The sequence below is a fragment of the Onychostoma macrolepis genome, chromosome 11 (genome assembly GCF_012432095.1).
Source record: "Onychostoma macrolepis isolate SWU-2019 chromosome 11, ASM1243209v1, whole genome shotgun sequence".
Classification (NCBI taxonomy): domain Eukaryota; kingdom Metazoa; phylum Chordata; class Actinopteri; order Cypriniformes; family Cyprinidae; genus Onychostoma; species Onychostoma macrolepis.
This window is the reverse complement of record NC_081165.1, coordinates 21251566-21277522: the sequence shown is the minus strand read 5'-3', so window position 1 is coordinate 21277522 and position 25957 is coordinate 21251566. Positions and strand designations below refer to the sequence as shown.

The window sequence follows — 25957 nt, the reverse complement described above, 5'->3', positions numbered from 1 at the left end:
AATCTTTGCTTATCATTTCAAATAAATATGGAGTCTCGTGGCGCCATTACTGGAGCGCGAGGTTCTCTGCTGTAAAACTGCCAAACTGTATCTGCATCCCTGTATTTATTCAGCACAGAAGAACGGCGAAATAGCATGCATTAGTGGTGAATACAACTGGAAATGCATACTCACTTGTTAGCATTAAGATCGTTAGGCCTACGGTCAGTGCAACGGTATGACCTCCATTTTCTCTTCTTGTTGATGATGGTGGCGAATGCAGTATTTTGCTTGTAGTGCATGGCATGAGGCAAAGCACATTCGAAGCTGAAGTTGTAGAACAGCGACGCAGTGTCTTGGGGGTGAAAATGCACCATCCGAGAAGATCTGACATGCAGAAGTGCTGCTTGATGAAAGCCATGCATGCAATACCCCTTTAAATAATCAAACTGGTAGGATACAATTTAATTATATTATTCTGATCCGATTCCTTAATAATTGGGGTTCTGGATTTGGCGGAATTTACATATTTTATTGTAATTAGTAATAGTAGTCAAACAATTGATAAATTGCTTAAAAACATAAAAAAAAAAAAAAAGAATTTACTTGCATTTGCATATGATATCTACTTGTATTACACTGGGTATTATAGTAGACTAATTAAAATGCATTATAAGAATTCTATATTTGATGCAAGTAGCAAATGAGAGGATGTTACAAACATTGGATTCTGACTTGCCTTGTCGCCTTCCTTCAGATTCTGCCATCAATACAAGATTTGGCAGCAAACAGATGTCCACAAAAATATAAAGCAACAAGTCACCACAATCATTCTGTGGCAAAAACAATCCACTTCTTTTTAGAATTACACTTTAACACAACCCAGAAATGGATGTAGCATATAACATTTAAAAGATTTTTATGAATACTGTCACATTAAAACATATTTGAAGGTCCAAATAAAGTAGTTTTTTTTTTATAGTCAATCAAAGAATGACTCCAATGTGAAACACTTTTATCAGGTGTTCTCTTTAATTCACTTGCACCATACAAAAACTATTAAATTACAATTTAGACCACCAGATCTTTATTTATATACAATATGTAAACATCGATCTATTCTTCTTTAGACTGACAGCCACTCTCAACCGCTCTCCTTTTCTGTATATGGTTTGAAATAACATATGTTTGCACTATTAACAGCATAACATACAGGAATGTTTCTGTTTGTGGTTCATAGATACAGTATCTTATGGGTTCTTAAGAATCTGTTCTTCAAACATTGAGAATACAGCATCGTATGAATGATATATGCAAAATTATAACTAACAAAAACAGTACTGTACTGGTGTGAAGTTACAGTCCTGTTAATATTAAAATAGAATTAAAAAAATAATAAATTTCACCAATGTTCAAATAAAATGAACTGGGTACTTTAAAAAAAAAAAAAGTAAACATAAATTACTCATCTTAACAATTCTTTGACACCAACAATATAAACATGACAAAATCTATCATTCATCAATGATCTAACACTACCTTTCGACTTTAAGGTAAACTCAAAAAGAGAACCATGAGATCCTACAGATGTTACAAACTTCAACATCAAAAGATCACAGACGTGAACAGCAGGCGAAACAGAAAAACCAAAGGCATTTAAGATACAGGAAATCAAATGAACAGAACCTCAGATTAATAATACTCACTCTTATCTAGTGATAATACAGTTTTACAACATGTTTTAACCATCTCTTTTCCATGGAGACACACAATCGAACAAGATAGTGATAAAGTAGTCATATTTTGCGAAACAGTGTTTAAACGTTGTATCAAGATATAATGTAGTCTTTATATAACCAAATGTTCTTTTGATGAAATAGCATGAATAAGATATGAAAACAATACAATACTCTTCTTAAAAAACTAAAACTAAAAATAACTACATTCTGTACTAGCTTTTGCAACTAAAAAAAAAAAAAAAAAAAAAGTGACTCATCTTTGAAAGATTACCAGCAGATGAGGCTTTCGGAATATTATAAATATATTTTGGCAACATTAAAAAGATAAACTTAGAAGTTATCAGAGCCCAAGACGACTTTAAAAAATTAAATAAATAAACTGGTCTTTTTTTGTTTAGAATCGAACCCAACAAAGAAGCAGACAACCCTCTCAAACCTACAGAAGGAAATGTTTGGGTGGTCTTTGTGTCTTAGATTTGGAACATTCAGACAGTCATACACAGAAAAAAACAAACAAACAAAACACAAAAGCACAATCAGGCAAGACAAACGTTAGTTAAAACCATTTTTGTAGTGAAGAATTTGACAACATCTATGTACAGCTGTACAGACATAAGTGCTGATGTAGTGTATGTTTTGTACATGTGAGCTATGACATAGTGACAGTGACACTGTCCTTGGCTTTATCCACTTCACTGTCTTTGTCTGCAGGTGTAGCAGATACAGTCTCTCTAGGGGAGTTGTTTGGCTGTCCAGGGGCTTTGGGAGTAACGTCTGTGCCGCCTTCTGACTCTTGTTCTTGCTGTGATGATGTTGCTGGAATGCACAAAGACAAGTCATTTCATACACTACTTAAACACACTAGCGTTCAAGTTTTATTCAGCAAGCATGCATGAAATTGAGGTTACAAAAGACTTCTAGAATACCGAAATATATTATGTTTTCCACAAAAACATGAAGCAGTACAACTGCTTTCAACATTGGTAATAAGAATTTTTTTTTTAGCACCAAATCAGCATATTAGAATGATTTCTGAAGGATCATGTGACACTGGAGACTAAATATAAAAATAAATGCAGCCTTGGGCTATATATATATATATATATATATATATCTATATAGATATATAGATATATATATATATAGATAGTTTGATACTATGTCTTACCAGACTGTGTGCATGACTTCATGTGCTCAGGCCAGTGTGCTTGTTGGCAGGGATAGTCGCAGTAGCTGGTGTTCCAGCAGCAGTAGAAAATGGCCTCCTTTCTGCAGTTTGCACACCATTGCTTCTTTTTAGTTTCATCTACAGCCTGCTGTTTTTCCACCTCCATCTGTTTCTTGACTTCCGTCACGATTCGCTCTCGCTCCTGCTCAAGACTCTGCCTCATCTCTGCCATGGTTAGCTCTGAGTACATCACATTTAACAAATGTGGAAACACAAATATGCAGTCAGGATGGATTATTGATGCACAGTATTCTGGTACCATATCAGTATGTCCCTAGAGAATCTGTTTTATATTTCCCCAAATTCCATTTAATTTTTTCTCAATTTTTCTTCTTCCCGTTTTAACTTTGCTAGATTCCATTTTAATGGTTTAAAGCATGTCTAATTAAATTGAAAAAGATGTACAACAATTTATTACAACTATAACAAAAATGTAATTGTTAGGGGCCTATGAAATTTGTTTTAGATTTTCCAAAATGTAAGTGCTATAACGTGCTTGACGTCATGTGTGCTTGAGTATGTGTAGTAAAGAAAATTGCATGTCATTCACACACAGACATACAGACTTTGTATTTAAATAGCATTTTAGAAATTTCACAGACACTAATTTATATCATGTTGATTAGGTGTAGTGCCCATTTTGATTTGCAAATTCATAATTTATAAATATGACAAATTCTGCATTACATTGTAAATTCCATTTTTATGACGGTCCATATTTACACAGGGATCTATATCATTTAACAGTCTATATCATTACTGGTGCATCCCTACATTAAATAAACTACACTACTAGTCAGCATTTGAAGTGGATCAAAACCTTTCATGAAAGTTGTCCTAAAACATGTTCTTGTCTTAGGACAACTTTGATGAACTTTTTTGATCCACTTCAAATGTTGACTACTATATTATCAGAAAATCACATACCTAAATTGTGCTTCATCTCTGATAATTCTTGTTGATGCAGCCACTGCAGTTTTTCAATTTCAATTCGCAACCGTCTGATCTGTAACAGCATAGAGATGTCTGTTTTAGTAATATTTTCAAGTTGTTAAATAATTCACCCACAGTGCTTTGCACGTCTCCAGATTTACTTAAATACAAACCTCTGCTATTGTGTTTCCCGACGTGCTTTTGGTAAGGTCATTATATATCTCAGTCATCGTCCCTTTAATTGCATCCATGATCTGTTAATAGTTTAAAAACAGTTTGTCAAACACATCAATAATTACATTAACAGAACCATTAAAATGGTTTTCATCTAAACATATAGTTTGTAACCCCCCCATTTCCTTAGCAATCTCACTTTGTTAGTGTACTTTGCTATATCAGCTGCTACATCTGCAGATGTGGTGGGGATCTGGAAGTCTCCAGTTGTGGATGTTGATGAAGAAGAGGAAGAGCTGACGGTGGTTCCTGCCATCATGGGGGCTGATACAGGTGTGCTGGTCACCAGTGTGACGGCAGAGGTGGAGGTGGAGGTGGTGTGTGGAGGGTCTTTCTGTTGTACTGCTGGATAAACACAGCCAACAATATTATTACAAAGTTTGGAACAATTAGGATGTTTTAATGTTTTTGAAAGCTGTCTCTTATGCTCAGCAGAGCTGCATTTACTTGATTAAAAATACAGTAAAAAAAAAGTAACATTGTGAAATATTATTGCAATTTCCATTAACTTTATTTATTTTTTTATTTTTTGGAAAGTTATATTTTAAGGGCTTTTTATGCCTTTACTGAGACAGGATAGTGGAGAGCTGACAGGAAAGCTTTTGGATGAAGAGAGGGGAGAGGGATCGGCAAAGGACCTCGAGACGGGAATCGAACTCGGGTCGCCGTGTGCGCAGTTGGGCTGTATGTCTTTCTATTTTAATTCATTTTAAAATATCATTCATTCCTGTGACGCAGTGCTGAATTTTCAACAGCCATTAATGCGTCACATGATCCTTCAGCAATCATTCTAATATGCTGATTTGGTGCTCAATTCTTAATAATAGTTCTTTTTTTTTTTGTATTTTTAATCAAATAAATGCAACTACAAGAGACCTCTATCTAAAACATAAAAAAAAAAAAAAAACTTAATTATTCCATAGTTTTGACTGGTAAATGTACATATGACATTTATAGTACTAAATCAAATCGCCTGCGTACTTTTCACAGACTGTCGTGTTTGGTATCTGGTGCTGGATGAAGGCTGCTGTCCCGTTGAGGATGAGGAGACCTGCGCTTGCTGCTGCGGTTGTTGGCTGCGCTGCACCTGTGTTAACACCTGCGCCTGTGTGGCTGGTTGCGTTTGGCCCTGCTGCTGCCTATGCACCTTCTGCATGTGCCACTTTTGAGAGGACGTCTGAAACTTGGTGGTGGGGTTCCACACGACAGCCTGCTGCACCACAGGTACAGTCTCTCGAGGCAGTAAAGGCCGCTGCTTCTTTAATGTGCTGGTGGAGATGGGTGAGGAACTGTTGGTGGTGGAGGGAGTGGTGATGGGGAGGGTGGAGGAGGTTAGAGTGGTGCTGGTTGGAGCTGCTGTGAGGGGTATTATGTTAAGCGGTACGGCCAACGGGGACTGAGATGGGTCCTTAACAGTCGGGGAGGAGGAAAGGACCGTTGAGTTTTGAGGCTGGGTTAGACTGCTTGAAACTGGAGTGGCTTTACCTGCAATCAAAGAAAATGAGAGCATGAAAAATGGTTATTATAGTTAACCAAAAACCATAAAAACACTTTTTTTTTATTTTTTTACTTGAAATAAACTTTTTTTTTTCAAATATAGTTGCCAAAGTAACACTTATCATTTTAATTTAGTTTAACCTGATGTACTAAAATAACTAAAACACACAACAAAATTAACATTATTAACAGATATCAAATATACTGATAAAATGTCAAAAACACAATAAAATGACAAACTAATATAACTAAAATGAAAACTGAAAATATAAAAATTAAAACTACTTCAAACTATTATAACGACCTTGGTTTATCCAGTTAAACCTAACGTAGTTCTAAATCCCCAAAATTTAAAAATGCACTCAGTGGCAGTTATCCTAGACTTGAGTAAAACATACATGGGCATGAAATATTGATTTAAGATAAAGGTTTTTAGCTCCAAAAACGTCTACTCCAACGTACAAACCTACTGACATAGAAACAAGACAAAGACTACAATATGAAGGTAATATTAATAAAAACTCCTCTGAGGTGATTTTCAATTTCATCACAATCATTAACCGAGACACAAGATGGCGCAGTTGCGTTTGTATGAAACGAGAGAGCGATTGTTGACAACATCGGGCAAGTTAAAACGTTTTCGCTTACCATGCCATTGTATAAATTTGGAGTCACTCATCATTTATTTATTCTGTAAGTGAAAATGTCTGATAATAATGGGGTTACTTGGTAGTAGTAACGTTAATAGTAGCAGAAGTAGCATTCGGCTAGTCATGTGATCATGTAGCGATCAGCATGAAGGAACTCAGATCCATGTAAAATAAAATTAATAAAAACAGTTTTATTTTATGTCGATCTGGGTTGCTTTATATGTGTAATTATATAAGTTATATATTCATTTTATATTATTTAATACACCTGACATATGAAAATATTGACCTTTTTTGCCTTCAAAATATGATTTCATTTCATAATGTTCATGAAACATGCAGATGGTTGCTCTAAGCACAAAAAATATCAGATGGAGTGACTCGTACTGTTTTTGTCCACTTTTTAACTTTCATATTTGGTATGTCCACCTTTTGCAGCAATTATAGCAGCACATCTCACTGGCATAGTGTCAATAATATATTTCCTGAGAAATTCAACACTATGTCTTCTGAAATTCAAGCCAAAGGTTTCCTTTGAATATACAATAGATCGGTCCAGTTTATTTTCCAACTCGCCCCAAATTTGCTCGACGGAGTTGAGGTCCAGACTTTGAGGGGGCCAGACCATCATTTTCAATGTTCCATCAATGGTTTGTTTTATGGGTACTGTAATGGCTAATTCAACAAAAACAACTGAAACCTCTTAAATATGCCGTGTTCTAATAATTTTGGCCACCACTGTAAAATTTACTTGATGCTGCTGGTCTAATAGCAACTGGCTGATGTTGCTAGAAGTTTAGACTTGATTCTTACACTGATTCATTAAGGAAATCTGACCTTCAGGTTTGGAGGCTGTGGTCTCTTTGAGTGCGGTGACAGCGGCTGAATCTTTCCTGTTCCTCTTCCTCTCCTTCCCTGCCTGCTCTTCTCCCAGGTCGATGACCAGCTCCCTCTCAGAGTCCGAGTCCATGTCTACATCCACAGATGCTGGCTGCACGGCCTCTTCAGAGCCCTTGGGTTTCTCTCTGTAATCTGGGGATGCGGGAGCAGCTTTCAGTTTCTCAGGAGGTTCTTTCTCGGAATCCAGACCTGGTTTGTCTTTAGCTATAGGCTCGGAGGTGCTTGTTTTTTGGCTGGTTTCTCCTTTGGTTGCTGTAATGGCTGTTGCAGCAGACTCTGTGCTGTTGTCTTTGTCCTCACCAGTAGCCACCGATGGTTTTGACTTTTTCTTGGGTGGCTCTTTCTCATTTTTATCATCAACTGCGTTTTTGTCGTCTTGGCCGCTCTTAGATTTCTGTTCATCATCACTGCCATATTCACTGTCACTGGAGTCAGACTTGTCGGATTCCTCTGAATCACTGTGCTCTACTCCTTTATACACATCCTCAGATATTTCGTCTATACCTGTGAGACAGAGTAAATGTTTAACCTTCAAGAAAGTAATGCAATGGCTGCACATTCTCTATCAATAATTTTCTATTTGAAAAGTTCAAAAAAAGTTGTTGTTTTTTTGGGACAACGGCTTCATTATATTTAGAATTCTAAAAATGCTATTCTAAAAAGTATTAGATATTCCAGAAGATGTAATGAGTTAAGCAAAACTGTATTTTACCTAAAAGGGAATATTTAGGCATAATTAGTCAAAAATGATTTATGTTTCGTCACAATACCACATTGGACTAACAAAACAAAAACTTCTTAAGAAACTTAAGAGGAAAATACATCAGGAGAGTTTTAATAGAATGGTTTGTGAATGGCGGCAAAACACTGGAAGCTGTTGCAATTGCGATTGTACGGCAGTTTAAACTGTCAAAACGTAACCCTGACAGATTTCAATCTGAACTGACCCAGCTGTGCTTTGCAGCTCTCGATGGTCTTATCCAGGTTGAGTTGGAAACGGCTCCTGATCTGTCTCTTAGGGGAGGTGAGGGAGGGCTGAGCCCCCTGCTGCTGTTGTTGCTGGACACTTTCACTCAGCTCCTTCAGGTCCATCTCTGCCTTACTACGATCTGAAAGAGATCACAAGGCTCTCACTAGCCCATTATGAGCAGATCTAAAAGCATACGGACTGAATTAAGTAATACTGAAGTTTTAAATTTTAATTCATGACATCCTTTTTTGAGCTACAAGATGTCATGTATAAATAATTTCTAGGAAGACGTAGAAAGGCTTTTTGTGGAATAACACCAATTATCCATATTGAGACGTTAATGTCTTGTTGTGAAGAAATTAAGTAGGGTCAATTTTGATTTCATGTTTACTTGCACACAGGACAACATATTGCCTTGTTTCTGTTCACATTGTACATTTATTATGTTATATTTTAAACATTTTTATGCACATTGTATACGATTGTCTCCTTACATAAATTTACTTTAATTTATTGCCTTCAGTTTAAAGGAGAACAGTAGACAGGATGTGATATAATAACATATGCTTTATATATGCTACCGTTCAAAAGTTTGGAGTCAGTAAGATTTTTTCCCCTTTTTATTCTGGAATTATGCATTAAATTGATCAAAAGTGGCATTAAAGAAAAATATTTCAAATAAATGCTATTCTTTTGAACTTTGTATTTATCAAAGAATCCTGCAAAAAATATTGTGCTGTGACTGTACTGTTTTCAGCACTGATATTAATAAGTAATATTTCCTGAGCAGAAAATCAGCATATTAGAAGACTGGAAGTAATGATGCTGAAAAGTCCAAGCTTTGCCATGACAGAAATAAATTATATTTTAAATTATATTAAAATAGAAACAGTTCATTCACAATATTTCTGTAAAAATTGTGCTTTCGATCAAATAAATGCAGCATTTGAAAAAGATTTAAAAATCTTATTGACCCCACACTTTTGGCTATCATCAAATAAAACAATTAATCAAAGAAATAATCAATGGATTAATCAGCTGAAGGAAGTTTACCGAGGTTGAGGTTGAGGATGCTGCCGGTAGTGGGGGTCTTCTCCTGTTTAACAGGGGTGCTGGGAGCTGGTGAATGGAAAGGTTTAGGGCTCTCTAAGGTGTTTCCTGTGAGGCCTGCTCTAGGAGGGGCAGGCGATGCTGTAATAGCAGAAATGAGCTTTAATCATACATACCGCTCTGTTTAAATATTATTATGAAATTTATTTTTGGTCACACTTTATTTTAAGGTACAATTCTCACTATTAACAAACCATTAACTATGACTTTTGCCTAATTTTCTGCTTATTAATAGTTAGTAAGATTGTTGTTAAGTTTAGGTATTGGGTAGGATTAGGGATGTAGAATATGGTCATGCAGAATATGTGCTTCATAAGCACTAATAAACAGCCAATATGTTAATAATAGGCATGCTAATAAGCAACTTGTTGATAGTGAGAATTGGTCCCTATACTAAAGTGTTACCACCATTTTCTAAAACTTTTCTAGAGTCTAAAACTATAGCAGTACTTGTTTTTTGGCAGGTTGCTTCAGTTTCTACTACATAGCTCACATACGCTACACAAAGCAGCAGTGTGTTTTAATGTTCTATATACCAGTGCAGTCCACTGACTCCTCTCCAGTGTTGTAATGTGGCAGAGCCGCTCTCGCATGACCTTTCTCTGCAGTCTCCTGTTCTCCATCAGATCCCGTATGGGCAGAGGAGTTAGTACTCATTGGTGAACGAGGCATGTCCGTCATTGAGATTCGCCTTCCTGTTCCACTTCCTATGTTTCCACTGGACACCATGCTCTTTCCCACGAGCAACTTAGGAGATGCTGTTACATCAAAGCTGAACTTGATCTTCTCCTGTTTTTCAGGTTTGACGGAGCCCGCGCCAGGGTTTGCGGGATCCAGGAGCATCTGGAATTGGTTGTCTGGTGTGTAAGGTGTGCGGAATGGAGCGTAATTGAAGACTCCAAATTTTTTCCGGATGTTCTCTACGTATACTTCCATCTCCTGCATGGCACTGTTGAAGATGCTCTTGGTCTTCTTCACAGAGAAGGGGATCTCTTTGGACATGAGGTAGCAGTTGTTAATAGGAACCCAGGCCCTTTAAATAAAAACGAATAAGTTAGAATAAAATGAAGTTATGCTTGACCCCAAGTATTTTCTATAAATTTTGTAAAGTGTTGTGTAAATTTTCTAGCGCAATATCATTCACAGCAAATCAAAACATATTAGTTTTAGTTATGAGAAATGGTATTTTGGAGAAATGTAGGGCTGCAACATCTAATTTATAAAATTGCAAAAAAAAAAAAAAAAAACATTAGTTGGGTCTATGCACACAGAAGCTCAGTAACATTGTTTTATGTGAAATAAATAAATAAAAAATTATACAATAAAATAAGGCAGCACAATAAGGTTAAATGTCAATAAAATAATTAAAATATTCATTTTCAAGTACTTGTTCTTATTTAGAGTTTAAATTAATAATACTTGAATGAAACCCTGCACGTAACATGTAACGAAACTGTACTGTAACATGATATTAATTTAAGAAGTTTCTTACTTGTATAGAATAAAATATGTAATTTTAGTAATAACGTAGAATTCATATTTAAACCTTTAATTGCTAGCACAGTTACATTCAAAAAAGTAGGGCTGCAAAATCTAACTAAAATTGCAGCAAAAAAATTATGAAAATAATCAATAACAGATTTTATTAGTTGGATCGGTGCACATAGAAGCTCAGTAACTTTGTTTTATGTAAACAAATATGTAAAAAAACAAAAAAATTAATTAAATGTTAATAAAATAATTAAAATATTCATTTTGATGAAGTACTTGTTCTTATTTAAAGTTTAAACAAATTAAAATTAAACTTTAATTAAATTAATACTTCATTGAAATCACACTTGCAACACATGTAATGGAATTTTACTGTAAAAGTAACTGTAATAGGATATTAATTTAATGTATTGTTTGTATTAATGTAGCATTCATATTTAAACCTTTAATTGCTAGCAGTTACATTCATACATTTATATAAAATTATAATATTTATTACATGATTAATATTAATTACATAAATATTATGTATATATGTAATATTACTTATGCAGTAATAATTATAATATTTAATACACGTATAGACTTCAGAACACTGGGCAGAATGTGGAATAACTTTTTTTTTAAAACAATAGTAATAAAAAATGTTTTAAAATTCATTTTTATCCATGTAATCAAAGAAGCTGTCAACCTGTAAATGTGCTGTCAAAATCCTATTGTGCAACACTGCTGACTGTCACTTCTGGTAAAAACTCAGATTAAGATGGAGCAAACTGGTTTATTGCTTGACATTTTGTGGATGGTTAGGAGGACCCAGTTCAGCAGTCCTCACCTGTCATGCTGCCCAAAGAACCGTGCATCCACTTGTCCATCTTTGTCTCGAAGAGCTTTAGCAGGCCAAAATGGGAATCCCTTCAGCTTGGCCCAGACCAGAGGGTGGGGGTTGCTCTGATAATGTGATGCACACAAAAATTGCATGAACAGATGGTTAACTCACACTAGTTACTATGTGAAGAAGGAATTTCATTTTGTTTAGTCTAATACACTCACACATGGTTCACAAAACCAGTTGTCCCTTTTCTGGCATGCAGAGAGATAGCACTCTGGACAGACCTCGATCTCATTCATCTGAAAAGTAATTGTTTTTAAAAAAAAACTGGCACTGAATAAAGCATTTGCGTATTTTGGCTTATAATTTATAGTACATACTTCATGTTCACAGATCTTCACAATAACTTTAGCCGTTGCTGTAAGTTTATGGTTGCCTAAGGGAAAAACAGACGCAAAGAGTTTTAACAAAACAAACATTCAGCAGAAACAAATTTGCCAATATTGTTTAACCGTTAGCAACCGACCTCCATTATAAATGATGCAGTTGTGCAAAATCCACTTCACATCAGCCAGGAAAGCCTCAGTGGAGCCGTACATTTTCTTTTTAATATTCTGAATAAGAACAAAAAGTGAACACGCTAATAAAACACTTTTATAAGATGCCAAATATTATGCATTCCTAAGAACAGAGTGTGTCGATTTTTCAGGATCAAATGCTTCACTTTCACCTTTTCTAAAGTGCAGAGATCCATGGGATGAAATATATACTCTGCATAATCAGGATGCTGTTCCAGCGACACTGGCTTCTGAAACGGCTCCGTCTGAAGAAAAGAAAGAAATATTTTTGTATTAAAGTTGAAAATAAAAAACACGTTGTAATACCTGAATCACTGTCACAGTATTTTTTACAATTAATTTTTGGCAACCAGTGCTTCCCGTTTCTTACGGTAATTTGAATAGGATATTGCATGCACAGAATGACACTTGTGTTGGCATGCCATATAAAAAACACTTTTATCCCAACCAAACAAACCAAATTGTGATGTGAAAAGCTCTAGTGTGAAAGCAATCCTAAAGCGCACCACTGAGATATTCATGAAGCTTTTCAGAATGTGTCTGTGCTTGTTCTATGAGGAAAGGGGCTTAAATGTAAGACTCATTTCATAATGAAGTGTACAATGTTAAAAAAAGTGGTAAAGCAATACAATATTTGATAGTTGCATTGCTTTTGTGTTAGATCTAGGCACAACTCTCTAATATCACGGACTAAATCATAGATCTGCAGAGCCATGGAAAGTAATGAAATTTACCCCAGGCTGCTTCATCTTCTGCAGAGCAAACTTCAGCAGGAAAGACAGCTGGTCCAATGTGAGCATCGTCATAGCTTTACTCTGAGTCTCTATGCACTCTGCAACTGTTATTTTCTGTAAACAAAAGTAAGAAATACTTGAAGCTTTATTTTAATGCAAATATTAAAGCCATGTTTCTATATCATAAAAGCAGAATTTTCCTTCTCTTTTTTTTAAGCTGCAAAAATGAATAATTCGGATATCACTGGCATCATATGCTGCCAGTTACAGCTTGTTAAGTATTCAGCAACTACTAATTTAAAATGCAAAAAGTTATACAGTATAGAAGTTTTTAAATTACAGAAGCAAAAATCAATAATTCTAAAAGTCAGAAAGGGTGGGAAATCGTCAAGCAAATCCCAAGTAAAAAAAAATGTTTACAAAAAAAGTAAATTTAGCTGATAGATATCACCATACTTCCCCAGTTGATTGATTACATTAGGAATTGCAAACATTTTTTTGTATTACAAGTTTTCTAAAATGTTATGTTTAAGTATATACAAAACTGGCATTAAAAGCATTTAAGTATACAAATCTTAGATGTTTATTAAGATCCTTCTATTGAAACCCACAATAATATTTTAAATATTAATAAGCTTAATATATATTAAATCATCATTCATTGGGTACTTTCAATTGGGAGGTGGCTGTCCAGTTACCCTAACCCCTAAATTTCAACTTATGAAGATGATATTGAAATAATTGTAGTTTTTTTCCATTGTTGTTTTTGAAAGTATCTTTTTGATTCTTTTAAAAAGTTAAGTTAAAAAAAATATATATATTTTATATTTTCTTTGTAAATTATGAAATGTTAAGTAAAAAAAAAAAAAAAAAAAGTGTCCCGCATTTTTCATGTCACTACCGAAACAGTGTATGTTTTAGTCTATTGGCCAAGACTGATTTGAACTAAACCCATAAATTTATGATCAGGAAATATTCCTGTGTCCCCCTCTCTCATAGCTACAAGGTGTGAGTGGATCGGTCTCATCATTTTGAGGTAAATCTGTTCAAAAATCTGAACAATCTGAGTGTAACTTTAAGGAACGTCATTACCTAATTTTTTTTGTGTTTTAGTATGCAAGTTAAAATTCTGTAATTGATGTAGTTGCTACCAAAGCTTTACTTTAATTCACAAAAGATATGTATTATATTTGAAATCCTGACAAAAAAAAAAAAAAAAAGAGAAAGTTTATGAATTAAACAACATTTTTGCCTGTAGTATCTTGCCCTAAATAAAATGGAGCCGCATGCGCCAATACCTCACATTCAGGGCAGAACCAGTCTCCTTCGGGCTCTGCAGCCAGTTTGAGGCACTTAGCATGGTAGACGCGCGGGCAGAGCTCACAGCAGAGCACCTGGCCCTCGCGGTGGCACACCCAGCAGTAGAAGTCATTCCGCCCGTCCTGCGGTACAACATCAACAGGGTCTGTGGTGAGTGCGGGCTGCTTCACATAGTAAAAGGGACCATGTCTTAGTTCTGACTGGAATGCGGGCGAGAGAAACAGAGGGTTGGGGTTTCAATACATGGGTATTAAAGATAACAAGACAAAACCAACAGGCACAAAGGTTATCGATCAGGAAGTGGCATGGAAGGACAGAAGAGGGCAAATGTAGACTAATGAGCATTGAATGAATGGCATTCAACCTGAAACGTGAAAGTAAATGCATCCTTGTTAGAGAACAAGCTTAGGACTAATAATTCATTGCAGCTGCATCATAGGCTGTCCCTAGATACATATTTCTGCTTAGCTTGCATAACAGCCACCAGCCTTGTGTTCGTTTGGCTGGGCTCATTATATTAAGACATGGAAATTTATTTCACTCTCGAAAGAGGACACTTTTATAGAAGGTAAAATGTTTTGTTTGGATCCCTGGCAAAAACAGTAGTGGTCAGGTTGAGGATTTATCAATAATCTATACCAGGGCTTGACAATAAGGATGGTCTGTTTGCATATGGTTGCTGTTAAGCAAACGCTCATGGTGTGAGACGCTGAAAAACAGTGGATGGCCACAACAGTCAAAACACATATACCAACAGGGCACAAATAAAACAAGAACACAGGAATGCATTAATACATTGATAAACTCTTGCTACTATAATAGCCTGATAAAACAGACCTTTCAATTTAATATTCATTGATTTAATTATTCTATTTTGAGGACATCAGTCCTTAAGACATGCACTTAAGATGTGTAAATATAGCTGTTATTCAAATTATAAATCTATATATTACTTAATTCTTAAAAAACAAAGTACAAACTTGATGTTTTAAATTGCTAAAGATAATGTACTTAATTTGATTTAATTAAAAACTTTTAAAGTGCATCTATATTTTGATGAACACCATCAAATCTTGCAGTGTATCACCACGAAGGCGGCACCCAAAAGACAAAAAAACCCAACAAAAAACAGATGGACACTGAAATTAGTGAATGACAGAAATGTTGGACTGAACAAGGGCTTGTATAAAGAGCAAATGTTGCACCTGGTCTTTACTGTTATTAACGGCTCCTGGTTTCTTCTTCTTTTTTACAGGACTAGAGGAGGATTCTGAAGGCGAGTGTCCATTTGAGGAGTGAGGAGGGCTGGAAACCTTGCGCTTAGGGATGGTCCTTTCTGCTGACCCTTGATCAGAGACTACACAGTAATGGTACAAATTACTGACATGAACAGAGTTAAAACTACACGTAGAAACTAAACCATACTGAAAAAATTAAATCCGACCACAAAGCATCAACAAATATGAATGATTAACTCAGCTGACATTTTTGGCGCTGTTTTTACACTTGAATGTGGAAATAAATGTGGTGCTCTCACACAAAGGACAATTCTCACCCTTGGATCGTGTTGCGATTTCCATCCCTTCAATTGCATCTGACTCCTTCCCTCCTCCTTCAGCCAAACTGCCACAATGAAAATGAAAAAAAAAAAAATCAACGATATTTAAATGTCTATTTTATATACCTGCTGTTTTGTCATTATGGCACCTGTATTTCTCATGCCATTCTTTTCGGTAAAAGAAATTGCTTTACTAAAATTAGGCTTGAATCTTTGTTTTTTATCTTTAGAGGGAATGTGTTTGGCAACAGTGGACAATGAAATCTAACATAACTTCATTTTATCAAACATCAAGCAAGCAAATGTCTTCATATAGTACGGCACTGAATTTAAGTTTTATTTCAACAGTTTGAATGCAGAAGAGAAGGAAGTTCACATTGAAAGAGAGCTTTGACGTTAAATTCACAGCATGGCCTCCATCAGACTCAACAAAATATGCTTATTCTCCACTCCTAACAAATGCTAACTAAATCTTATTGTTGTAGAAATCGAACATTAAGAATAAACAGATTAAATAAAACATTTTGTGTCAGGTGTAACTTACAAATGAGTAGGGTAAACGTACCTATTAAGCTCACATACCCATTAAGCACACTTCCATTTTTGAGATCAGATTATAAAAAGAAAAAATAATTTATTATCCTACTTGATGTCTTAACCAAGTGATGTGTTTGTTACTATATACCTCCTATAATTTGAAGTCAATCAGATAATTTCACACTGAGATATGGGTCTCCATATGGGTTCACACTGTCTGGCGGCCATTTTGAAAGCTGTCTAAAAGAGGTGCCCCATAAATGTGCGTTTTTTTTAGACGTTTAAGCTTTTATTTTGGGTAAGTTTCACTACTTAGAGATTAATGTTCAGACTTTTGCATATTTTAACCTGGAACTCGGATGTGGGAAATAATTACATTAGATCCAAAATATAGTTTTAGCAACATAGCGCAGATGCTACAGAACAGAGTTAGCTGACTAGCTGTATAAGGTTGTGTGCTACGCTAACATATTACTTCACAGGCATTACTGGCTTGTACTTTTACATCCATAATATTATAAATTGACAGTTTATTTCTGGTCTGTCGTTTTACAGTGCTGTAATTTTTAAAGATTTCTTATTATTTTAAGGTGAGCTTAAAGGGTGCACTTCTATGAAAATCACACAGCTTCAGTGTGAAATCAATAAGAAAAAGTACAATTTCATAGATATTGTTAATAATAGTTGTTCATATTAAAATATGTATGAACTTAATACATGACAGACTATTTATTTAGCAAAATCCTGTCATTGTAATAAATATTACATGAAATGTATTAAAAATTGTTGCTGCTCCCATTAAGCTCAGTGTGCTCTCTTTAAGCTCTTTCACATTGAACGTCTATGTAAATACTTCATAAACAGACTTTAAATATTAACTGATGGTTGTCACTTTAAGTTAAGTTAATCAATTTTCTATGGAATCAGTCGACTCAAATCTGCAGACTGGCTCTGATCTTTGGCAACTATAGCATCAACTTCTCCAGACTGTAAATCGGTGGAAAATCGGGGCAAAAATCATGAAGTGTATTCCAGCCATAAGAGACTATAGATAAGCTGACATCCATTTAACAAGAGGTTTCATAATGAGGCTAGTTTCTGTGTTCATTCCCATGAATTAAATGTTTTATTGGTTTGTTTTATTTGAGTTTTGAACGTGTTACTTAGCTGAACGTGGACTAGTATAGATTTTGCAATGTGCTGAAATGACACTTCATTATGAATATATTATTGATCAAATTGAATGCCTTGTTGCTTGATTTTATTATTCTGGGTTTTTTTTGTGATTGACTTTGTACCTTCAACAAATATATATTTTTACAATTATTCTTTAAACATTTTCCTTAAAATAAACAAGAATTTTTAATAAAACATGATGTGAGCTTAATGGGAACAGGGGTGTGCTTAAAGGGTACAAAAATGTACCCATTAAGCACAGCCGGACTTTTTGAATTTAATGATGTATATCTTAATTGAAATGCGTTTGTCAATTAAAATCAAATTAAATATGTTTGTGTGAGAGATTAATCTTTTATTTTAAAATAACTTTTTGTACTGAAACCAATATCTTGTGCACTAAAAATGTCTCAATGTAGATTTTGGTGAGCTTAATAGGTACATTTATTTGATACTAAACAAATCAGCTTGTGGCATTTCCTGATGGTTTCGTTAACAAGTGATATGGCACAAAAACATCAAATCTTATGTAAATATATACAAAAAGGGCAAAGCATTTTCATTTCAGTAAACAATCATGTGCTTTTCTCCAATCCAAGAACATAACAGGCAACCCAGTTTAATTTTACACTGCAAAAACTCAAATACTCTCTAAAATATCTAAACATTTCTTCAAAACAAGGTACATTTACTTGAGAATCAAAATGACGTAAGATATTAAGTCTTCTTTTCTGAAAAACATATGAAAAGAAAACAAAATATCTGCCTATGGGGTAAGAAGAATTAACTTGATAATTCAAAGGAAAAACAAGATTAGTTTCCTTACCCTACTGGCAGATATTTCTTTTGTTTTAAGCAAAGGCTCACTTAATTTCGAGGATATCATTTTGCTTCTCAAGTAAATATCTAAATTTAAGAATGTCTGTACTGAAACAATACAAAAATACTGAGTAAGAAAATGGTATTTTGCAGTTTATTACTGCCTGAAGTAGCACCAAGATGGTTTCCTCTCACTGCCAAGAGAGAACTTTCTATTAGAAATCTCAATAAACACACAAATGCCATATGATATGCACATCAGACCGATGGCCCATAACTCATCAGATTGAGCATCGTTTGATGCCAAAGCTGAACCTCTGTGGAAATTTCAATTTCAATGCGGCACTTGGACTTGAGACCTTCCAAGCGACATAACGTTTCCCATCATTTTGCAGCCCGAGCGGTTTTAAAAAGGCTCCTTTTCTCTCCTGATGCCTGGGTTATTATCTCACACACACACACACCCCCACCATGTCTTGTTCATGAACAGAGGAACAGAGAACATCCTCCATGAACAAACCTCAAGATGATCAGAGAATCACACTGTTATTGACATTTACCAGATCTATCTAATGCGCTTGCCCTGATGTGGCAGTGATATCTTGCTCCATCCCGCACCCCCAACCTTCAGAGATACAGATGGGGAGGGGGTGTGTTGACAGCATGCACAAGGCAAACATCTGTAGAGCTTGATCACTTGCCATCTTGGCCTTCTCACGTCCAACCTACATGCACCATCCACTCCCCACCCGTAGCAGAATCCAGTTCCTCTTACGCAAACAACAACCCGAACACATGAGTTAAAAATGGCAAAATACAATCACAGATACACCTATAACCTTACCCTTAAACAAGCTTCCTCCCCAAAAACACACAGTCACACTAGCATTGTATGACTGTCCATCTAAAAACTGACATATAATAACAGCATACCTTTTTCTTTACGGGCACAGTACACAGATTCTTCAGGCTGAGCCTTTTAAATGTGTTTTTTTTTCAGATATAAAGGCAATGAGGGATGAGACAAAGATAGGTGCAGAATTTTCCAGAAGGGCCTTGCTCTCCCTGCTGCTCTCAGAGCGATTGTCAATCTTTAACCTCAGCTGTGTGCTGCCGATTGGTTTGAGAGCCACACGGAGGCGCGTGATTGGGCGGCTGGTGCTGTGTGTCTCTCTGCTCTGATACACTGCTGCAATGCAGGGAGGGCTGCTGCTGCTGCTGCCATTCACCGGGAAAATGCTCGTATTCTACCCTGAAAACTACCGGTGTGAATAAACACGGGATTTAGATGTTTGGACAAACATGTCAGATGGTTTTATTCTCCTCCCCTTCTTGCAGTCACGGTGAAGGGCGACCATTTTGTTAAGTAGGAGCCGAACGGAGATTTGACAAATGAGCGGCTCGCAGGAATGCAGCAAGGGCCTTGTAAACACCAAGAGACAAAGAAAAGGCTGGAAAATGTAACCGGAGTCGTGGTAAATTGCAGGTCTAGGGAATACTCCTTATGTGCTGTCATTTAGCTGCTCAAGACTGACTTGCACTCAGCCGGCTGCCGAAATGAGCTCATGTACCCACTAAAAATAATTTCAATTGCTCAGTGATTTTGTAATAGGGTCAAGGATGCACATTGTCCGGTCTGGATCCATTAAAAAATGTGCACATACAATAACTGTTTTTAATGCATTCATTAGTTTTTTTGGGGGGTGGGGGAGAAGGGGTTCAAAAATGAAATCTTGATATCATAATGAAAAAAAAATGGAAGGAAAAAGCCTCATTAAAATAATTAATAGTTAAAAATAATTCATTAGTAATAAAAAAATAATAATTAAATTCTTCAAAAAGCCTTTATTAAATATATGTATTTTTTAACCTTTAAAAAAATATTACTACTTTTTTCACAATGATGATTAAAATGTATACGCAATTTTATTCAAGGTGGTTACACGTGACATTTTTTGGAGTAAACAAATGAATAATTTAATATTTTGGAAATACATTTTTTATCATGGTAACTTTGATTTGTCTACAACTAATAATAATGATTTGAAATTATTACCTATAATTCTAATTATTTGTTTTCTTATATCTCCCTGTTGTACTTAATCCTCTGCTCTTTTTTTAAACAACCAAACTGAACCATCCCCCTCAAATCTCAGCAGTTAAATAATAAATCACATTTCTAGAAGTATAATCTCAAACAGATATCATGAACCCACAAGTGCCTGATACTGCCAGTCAGACAGGTGAAGCCGATAAACAATCAGGTTTAATTACTTGCGTTAACTGTCAAACGCGCAGGTTATTTTGCTGACAATAACTGCTATAGCAAGTTAAGAACAAGAACAACAAAAAGTGCCTCAGTTTGACATTACGGTTGTGGAAAAACACCACTAGTCCACTACTTTGACCTTCTGATCAGACCCCTGCTGTAGTAAATACAGTATCCAATGACTTGCCATCCAAGATAAATATTTGAAATACTGGCAACAAATGTAACATCAAGTATGCCACATTAAGAAAAAATGCTTGCATTCACAGATACAAAAACAGTCTTTGTGGTTGCACAGTCGAAAGCGGAAGTCTGTCTGAAATGGCTGCCAGCTCATACCACAACTAAGTTTTGATAAAATGCCTGGCCTGTACAGTCTTTACAACCTGAGTCAACAGACAGAAGCCTGTAGCTATTTAACCAAGAAAGGCAAACACAAGACTAATTCACCATCCATATGCATCTGTTTATAGAAAATAAAGTCTCTTCTATTTCAAATCCAGTAACTCTTTCAGCAGAAGCATTCTGCTATGTGCTTTTGCAAATTAGGCCTATATCCTGAGCAAAATGGACATTCAGCATTATGTCAGCCATTGAAAAGTGTTCCCTTAACTTGCAACCTGAGCCAAAACTGCTGCTCGATCTTTCTGCCAGTCTACATGTGCGCTTCCTCTTACAGTCTGTACTGTCTGCTCCTCAGGGCCTTCCATTTTGAGAGGTCTGGCCTGTGACACAACCTGACACGACTGTGCTCCTCTCCTGCTTTAGAGAAACATTACTAGGAGAAAGACCAGGAGAGGCCATTTTGGTCACAGTGTTAGCACAGGTCAGCCATGCGAGCCTGGAGACTAAAACACAGTGTGAGTGTGATTTCTGAGTTGCCTCTGCCTGCCAGGATCCAGCTCTTTGGTGTTGGGACAGGTTTTTGTGCCCTGTCTCTCAGAAAATCCTGTAATTCTGCATGACACAATTCAACCATTAGCATGAACAGGTAGTGTAGAAAGCATATAAGCAATGAAAAATCTCTTACCTCTGTGGATGCATGGCTTAAAACAGTGGGTAATGTCAATGCTTATTAAAACATGGAGGACAGCCCTCCCTCTCTCTCTCTCTACACACAGCAGTCTCTGCTCTCCAAGCCAGCCAAGCCAACATTCTGATAACAGCTATGAAAGCACTTCTGTGATTGGCCGCTTTGTACAGCCAGGATGAAAGGCAGCCGCTGATTGGCTGACGGGTTTCCTGAGTAAATGTCTTTTGTTCAGTACAGACAGGCTGTGGCAGGATTGTGAACTGAAAAAGGAGCTAGGCCTTGATGTGTACAGCTAAAACTGAGCTAAATTACTTACATTCAACCTCTTGTTAAAGGTGCTTTACGTTATATTAAAACAAATAATTACTGAAGTAGTAAAAAGGTGTCACTATACACAGGCCTTGAGTGCTAAAATTAAACTCTCTACTGAGAGGAAACTCAAACTTGAATGATAAATATTAAGTTCATCTATGTTTTTCAGCCTTAATACATGTATTTGGATACATATACAAATTTGCTAATCATTCATTACTTCATTTCCTCTGAATCATTCACTAATTCTTACCACATCATTGATTCAACAAAATCATTTCTTCATAACAGCTTGGGTTGGTTATCTAGTTGTTTCTTCAAGTACATTAGTGTTAAGAGTGATTTCTACTTGAACAGTAAAGAGAGAGCCTTAAAGGGACAGTTCCCCCAAAAATGAAAATTCTGTCATCTTTTTATCACTCTCAAGTTGTTCCAAACCTGTATGAGTTTCTTTCTTTTGTGGAACATAAAAGACAATATTTTGGCAACTAATACCCAATGATTTCCATAGTGTGGGAAAAATACAAGTCAATTGGAGCCAGCAACGCTTTGAGATATCAGACTCAGATTTTTCATCTTCAGATTATAAATCCATTCTGTCAGAGGAGGATATCAAACGTGTTTGATATTTTGAGCCTGTTTTTGAAAAAATATTGTTTTCATTTGTCACGTATCTCCTAACAATACATGTTTCTGTGTAAATTGTGTTCTGATTCTCTGAATGACTGAACAGTCTGGTAGTGTGTGATCCTCAGTCCTTTAGTGTATGATGTCCACTACATTTGGGTAAATGTATGACACCTAGTCTTTTAAAAGCTGTTCAGATTTGAAAAGTCGTGTAGTGTATTCAATCCTTAATTTATACTCAAAATGCCATTACCATATGTTTCCAACAGATCTGAGGGGGTGGGGCTTGGGCACAGCTTATCTAAAACCCACTCTAGTTAGACAGGTTCTGAAGCACCTTGCAGTGAGTCAGCTGCCAAAACACACCCCACGCTTGTTGTCTCCTTACAAAACCAGACTTTGTGTTTTAAAATTAACCAACAACATGTGCACATTTAATCAAGGGAAATTCCTAGTTTTACAATGAGTATGCAAACATGACTATATGCTCCATATTACACATTTTGATTTTTACATTTTCTCGCCCATGCAAATCTCAATACCAGGTTGCCAGGTTTTTGTGGGTTGTTGCTATGGTGTGTTCTGGGTGGTTCCTTACTAGCCCAATTCCTTAGACAAAACTGTAAGAAAATTAGGGGGTCAGGTTCACCCCAATATTAGCAGTAAATCAACACGAGCTGTTCAATGACCAATTCTTAAAGGGACAGTTCAAAAAAAAAAAAGAAGAAGAAGAAGAAGAAGAAAATTCTGTCATCGTTTACTCACACTCACGTCATTCCAAACCTCTTTCTGTCTTCAGTGGAACACAAAAGAAGATATTGATAAATGGCTCTAACCAAATCAAAAGCCCTTGTAATTATATTATTCAAAGCCATTAAATAGAACGCATGACATAGTCCTTCGTCAACTAAAAACATACAACGAGGTCAATACCGTTCAGAGACCTGGTAGGTCATGTCACAGTGTGTCCACTAGAGGAGGCTATTCAGCTTTCTGCTCCTAGTGTTGTCATCTATGCTCAGGACAGCTGTCTGAGACTCCCTGCTGCATTAATAAATCAAAACACATACTGACACAGACACACACTCACACAGCATGCAAGATCTCAAGCCAAAGAAATATTGATGATCTGGATAGTTTTTCCATAGACACACTGATTTCATTCAGCTCCATATCTACAGTATCTTAAAATATTTGCATGAGTCACAGGTTTAAAATGCAGGTTAGTTATAAAAACTGTATATATAAATATATTGTATGTATTTTTTATATATATATATATATATATATTTACAGCCTGGAAAATCTCTAGAGATATATAGAGGTAATATATATATATATATATATATATATATATAGCATATCGTTTCTCTCTTTTATTAAACACTCAGTTGCCTTAAAGGGATAATTCACACAAAAATGAAATATCTGTCATCATTTACTCACTCTCATGTCGTTCTAAACCTGTATGACTTTCTTTTTTTCGGCAGAACACAAAAGAAGATATTTTGAAGAATTTTGCTTCAGTACTCACTGACTTCTATTGTATGGGCAAAAAAACAACAACAACAACAACAATGAGCCATTTTTCAAAATGTCTTTTTCTAGATTTCACAGAATAAAAAACGTACACCGGTTTGGAGCAATGTGCCGGTGAGTAAATGATGACAGAATGTTTATTTTCAGGTGAACAATCTCTTTAAAGAGCTTCAAGCATAGTGATACAATTTCCTAACCTTGAATTAAACAGATGTAATTATTGTGCTTTTTTACTCACTCTTCATTCATACATTCCTGAAGAGGTGATTTAACCTAGTAAAACTTTAAAGCACTTCATCTGGAGAGGGGATGGGCGAACGAGAGGTTCATGACTGCATGTTTGCAGGTAGAGAATCTATAGATCTAGATGATTGGGGGCTATCTCCTGTCCTTTAAAACTGCTATCTCCTGTCCTTTCAAAGGAGACAGACAGAGTGAGGGGGTTGGGGGGTAAACCATCTCACACTCTCGGAAGGGGGAAGTCAGATTGTGCTGTGAATTGGGGGAGGGAACAACAACAGGTCTATGGGCCTCTTTCTGGGTTTCTGAAGAATGCTATTAGGGTACTCTCAGTTTTGTGGTCAAATATGCTCATAACTGAAATGTTTTATCTCATATAGCATGTTATTATGCTTCAAAAATTAAGATTTAAAAAGTATAACTCTGCTTCAACTTTGCACATGCATACAAGTCCACAAATTAAATTTGAAAATATAATTCTATAGCTGTATGAGTTTTTCCTCAGTGATTATTATAACTAAATTGCGTAATGCTTCAGGTTCACATCTACATTTTTTGGCCAGATGAGACCAAGGGTTGTATAGCAGTGAACTGTCATGACAGGAAACAGCAAGCATTGAGCTAATTACTACTCTCTCTCTCAGTCTGTCTCTCTCTCTCTCTCTCTCTCTGTTCTCCCCTCCCCCTCCCTCCCACTGTTCCTACCTCCCCTCTCTTTTTCCTTCCCTCCCTCCCTCTTTAGCGCTGTCTCCTTCTCCAACAGTTGAAATTCTACACTGGTATGCCTCAGAGATCACCATGGAGACGAGTTCATTGCTATCTTCCAGGTCTGGTCTTCAGAGGGCAGAACACTTACAGCCTCTGCAGACCACAAGAATACGAGTGTGTCCTAAAATACCCTTTTGACCATTTATTTCTCTTTTCATGAAGATCTAAATATATAAATATGCATGACAAAATGTGAGCCTATTATGTATATCAGTCATAGAAACACATGCCTTTGATAATTTACAGTAATGCTATGCTATCAAAGTTTGCTGTGTCATATATATTGCGCATTACAGCCTTTATTTTGTAGGCTTTCCTCTTGCACATGCAGCAGTTTCGAAAATATTGATTGTTTATTATTTTAAATTTTATTTATTATTGTTTACTATTTACAGACTTAAAATGATTTTCATGGGCGTTTTTTTTTTTACCTTTACAAGAACATACTTCTTTCTAACCATACAAAAACACATGGTATGTCATGCATTTGCCTAACAAGTTTCATCAATGTAAACAATAGCTTACCTCAATGCATATTAAAATCAATGAATAATATAATGTCTTAGTAATGACAGATAAAATTATAGATGTTTGCCTCCCTATTTGCTTCAAAAATATAGCCTATATTTTCCAACACAAATATCCACAGTATTTCTATCACTTTTGGTTGCAAACTAATTCACATTATGCAATATTGTGCATACTGAAAAGCATTCTGCAACTTATTAGTATAACTTCAAGTAGCGTAACTGTTCAAGTGCTTGCACATGGTGTATATTGTGTAATGTAAACTTTGTGTGTGTATTATATGTAAATCTCGACTGTGCAGTGTGTTCTTGTACATTGACTTATACTGTGGCTGCAATGTTAGTGGACCACATGAGACT

At 35.8% G+C, this 25957-nt stretch overlaps 1 protein-coding gene and 1 long non-coding RNA gene across 11 annotated transcripts; one reads left to right on the top strand and one right to left on the bottom strand.

The window, feature by feature from the left end:
* Positions 1-973: 973 nt before the first annotated feature.
* On the bottom strand, positions 974-23466 carry zmynd8 (zinc finger, MYND-type containing 8). 8 transcript variants are annotated; one of them, XM_058792490.1, is made up of 20 exons: positions 23295-23466; positions 15748-15815; positions 15398-15549; positions 14171-14392; positions 12873-12986; positions 12291-12383; positions 12087-12174; positions 11941-11996; positions 11782-11859; positions 11564-11679; positions 9777-10273; positions 9184-9321; positions 8108-8269; positions 7098-7664; positions 5095-5598; positions 4253-4455; positions 4053-4133; positions 3874-3952; positions 2887-3126; positions 974-2534 (listed from the first exon to the last, which is right to left on the bottom strand). In XM_058792490.1, the coding sequence occupies exons 1-20, from the start codon at positions 23438-23440 to the stop codon at positions 2368-2370; spliced, it is 3771 nt and encodes a 1256-aa protein (XP_058648473.1). In that variant the 5' UTR covers positions 23441-23466; the 3' UTR covers positions 974-2367. The 8 variants fall into 8 exon arrangements, with proteins under 8 accessions (XP_058648473.1, XP_058648478.1, XP_058648472.1 ...); XM_058792495.1 differs by having other exon boundaries at positions 4253-4458; positions 23289-23465; XM_058792489.1 differs by having other exon boundaries at positions 4253-4458; positions 23295-23465.
* Positions 4513-19188, top strand: LOC131549913 (uncharacterized). Of its 3 annotated transcripts, none has more exons than XR_009273520.1 (5): positions 4513-4797; positions 5104-5337; positions 10041-10245; positions 15448-15562; positions 16099-19188. It is a non-coding gene; the product is annotated as an uncharacterized LOC131549913 (long non-coding RNA). The 3 variants fall into 3 exon arrangements; XR_009273518.1 differs by having other exon boundaries at positions 15736-19188; XR_009273519.1 differs by lacking the exons at positions 4513-4797; positions 5104-5337 and adding an exon at positions 6177-6303 and having other exon boundaries at positions 15736-19188.
* Positions 23467-25957: the final 2491 nt, after the last annotated feature.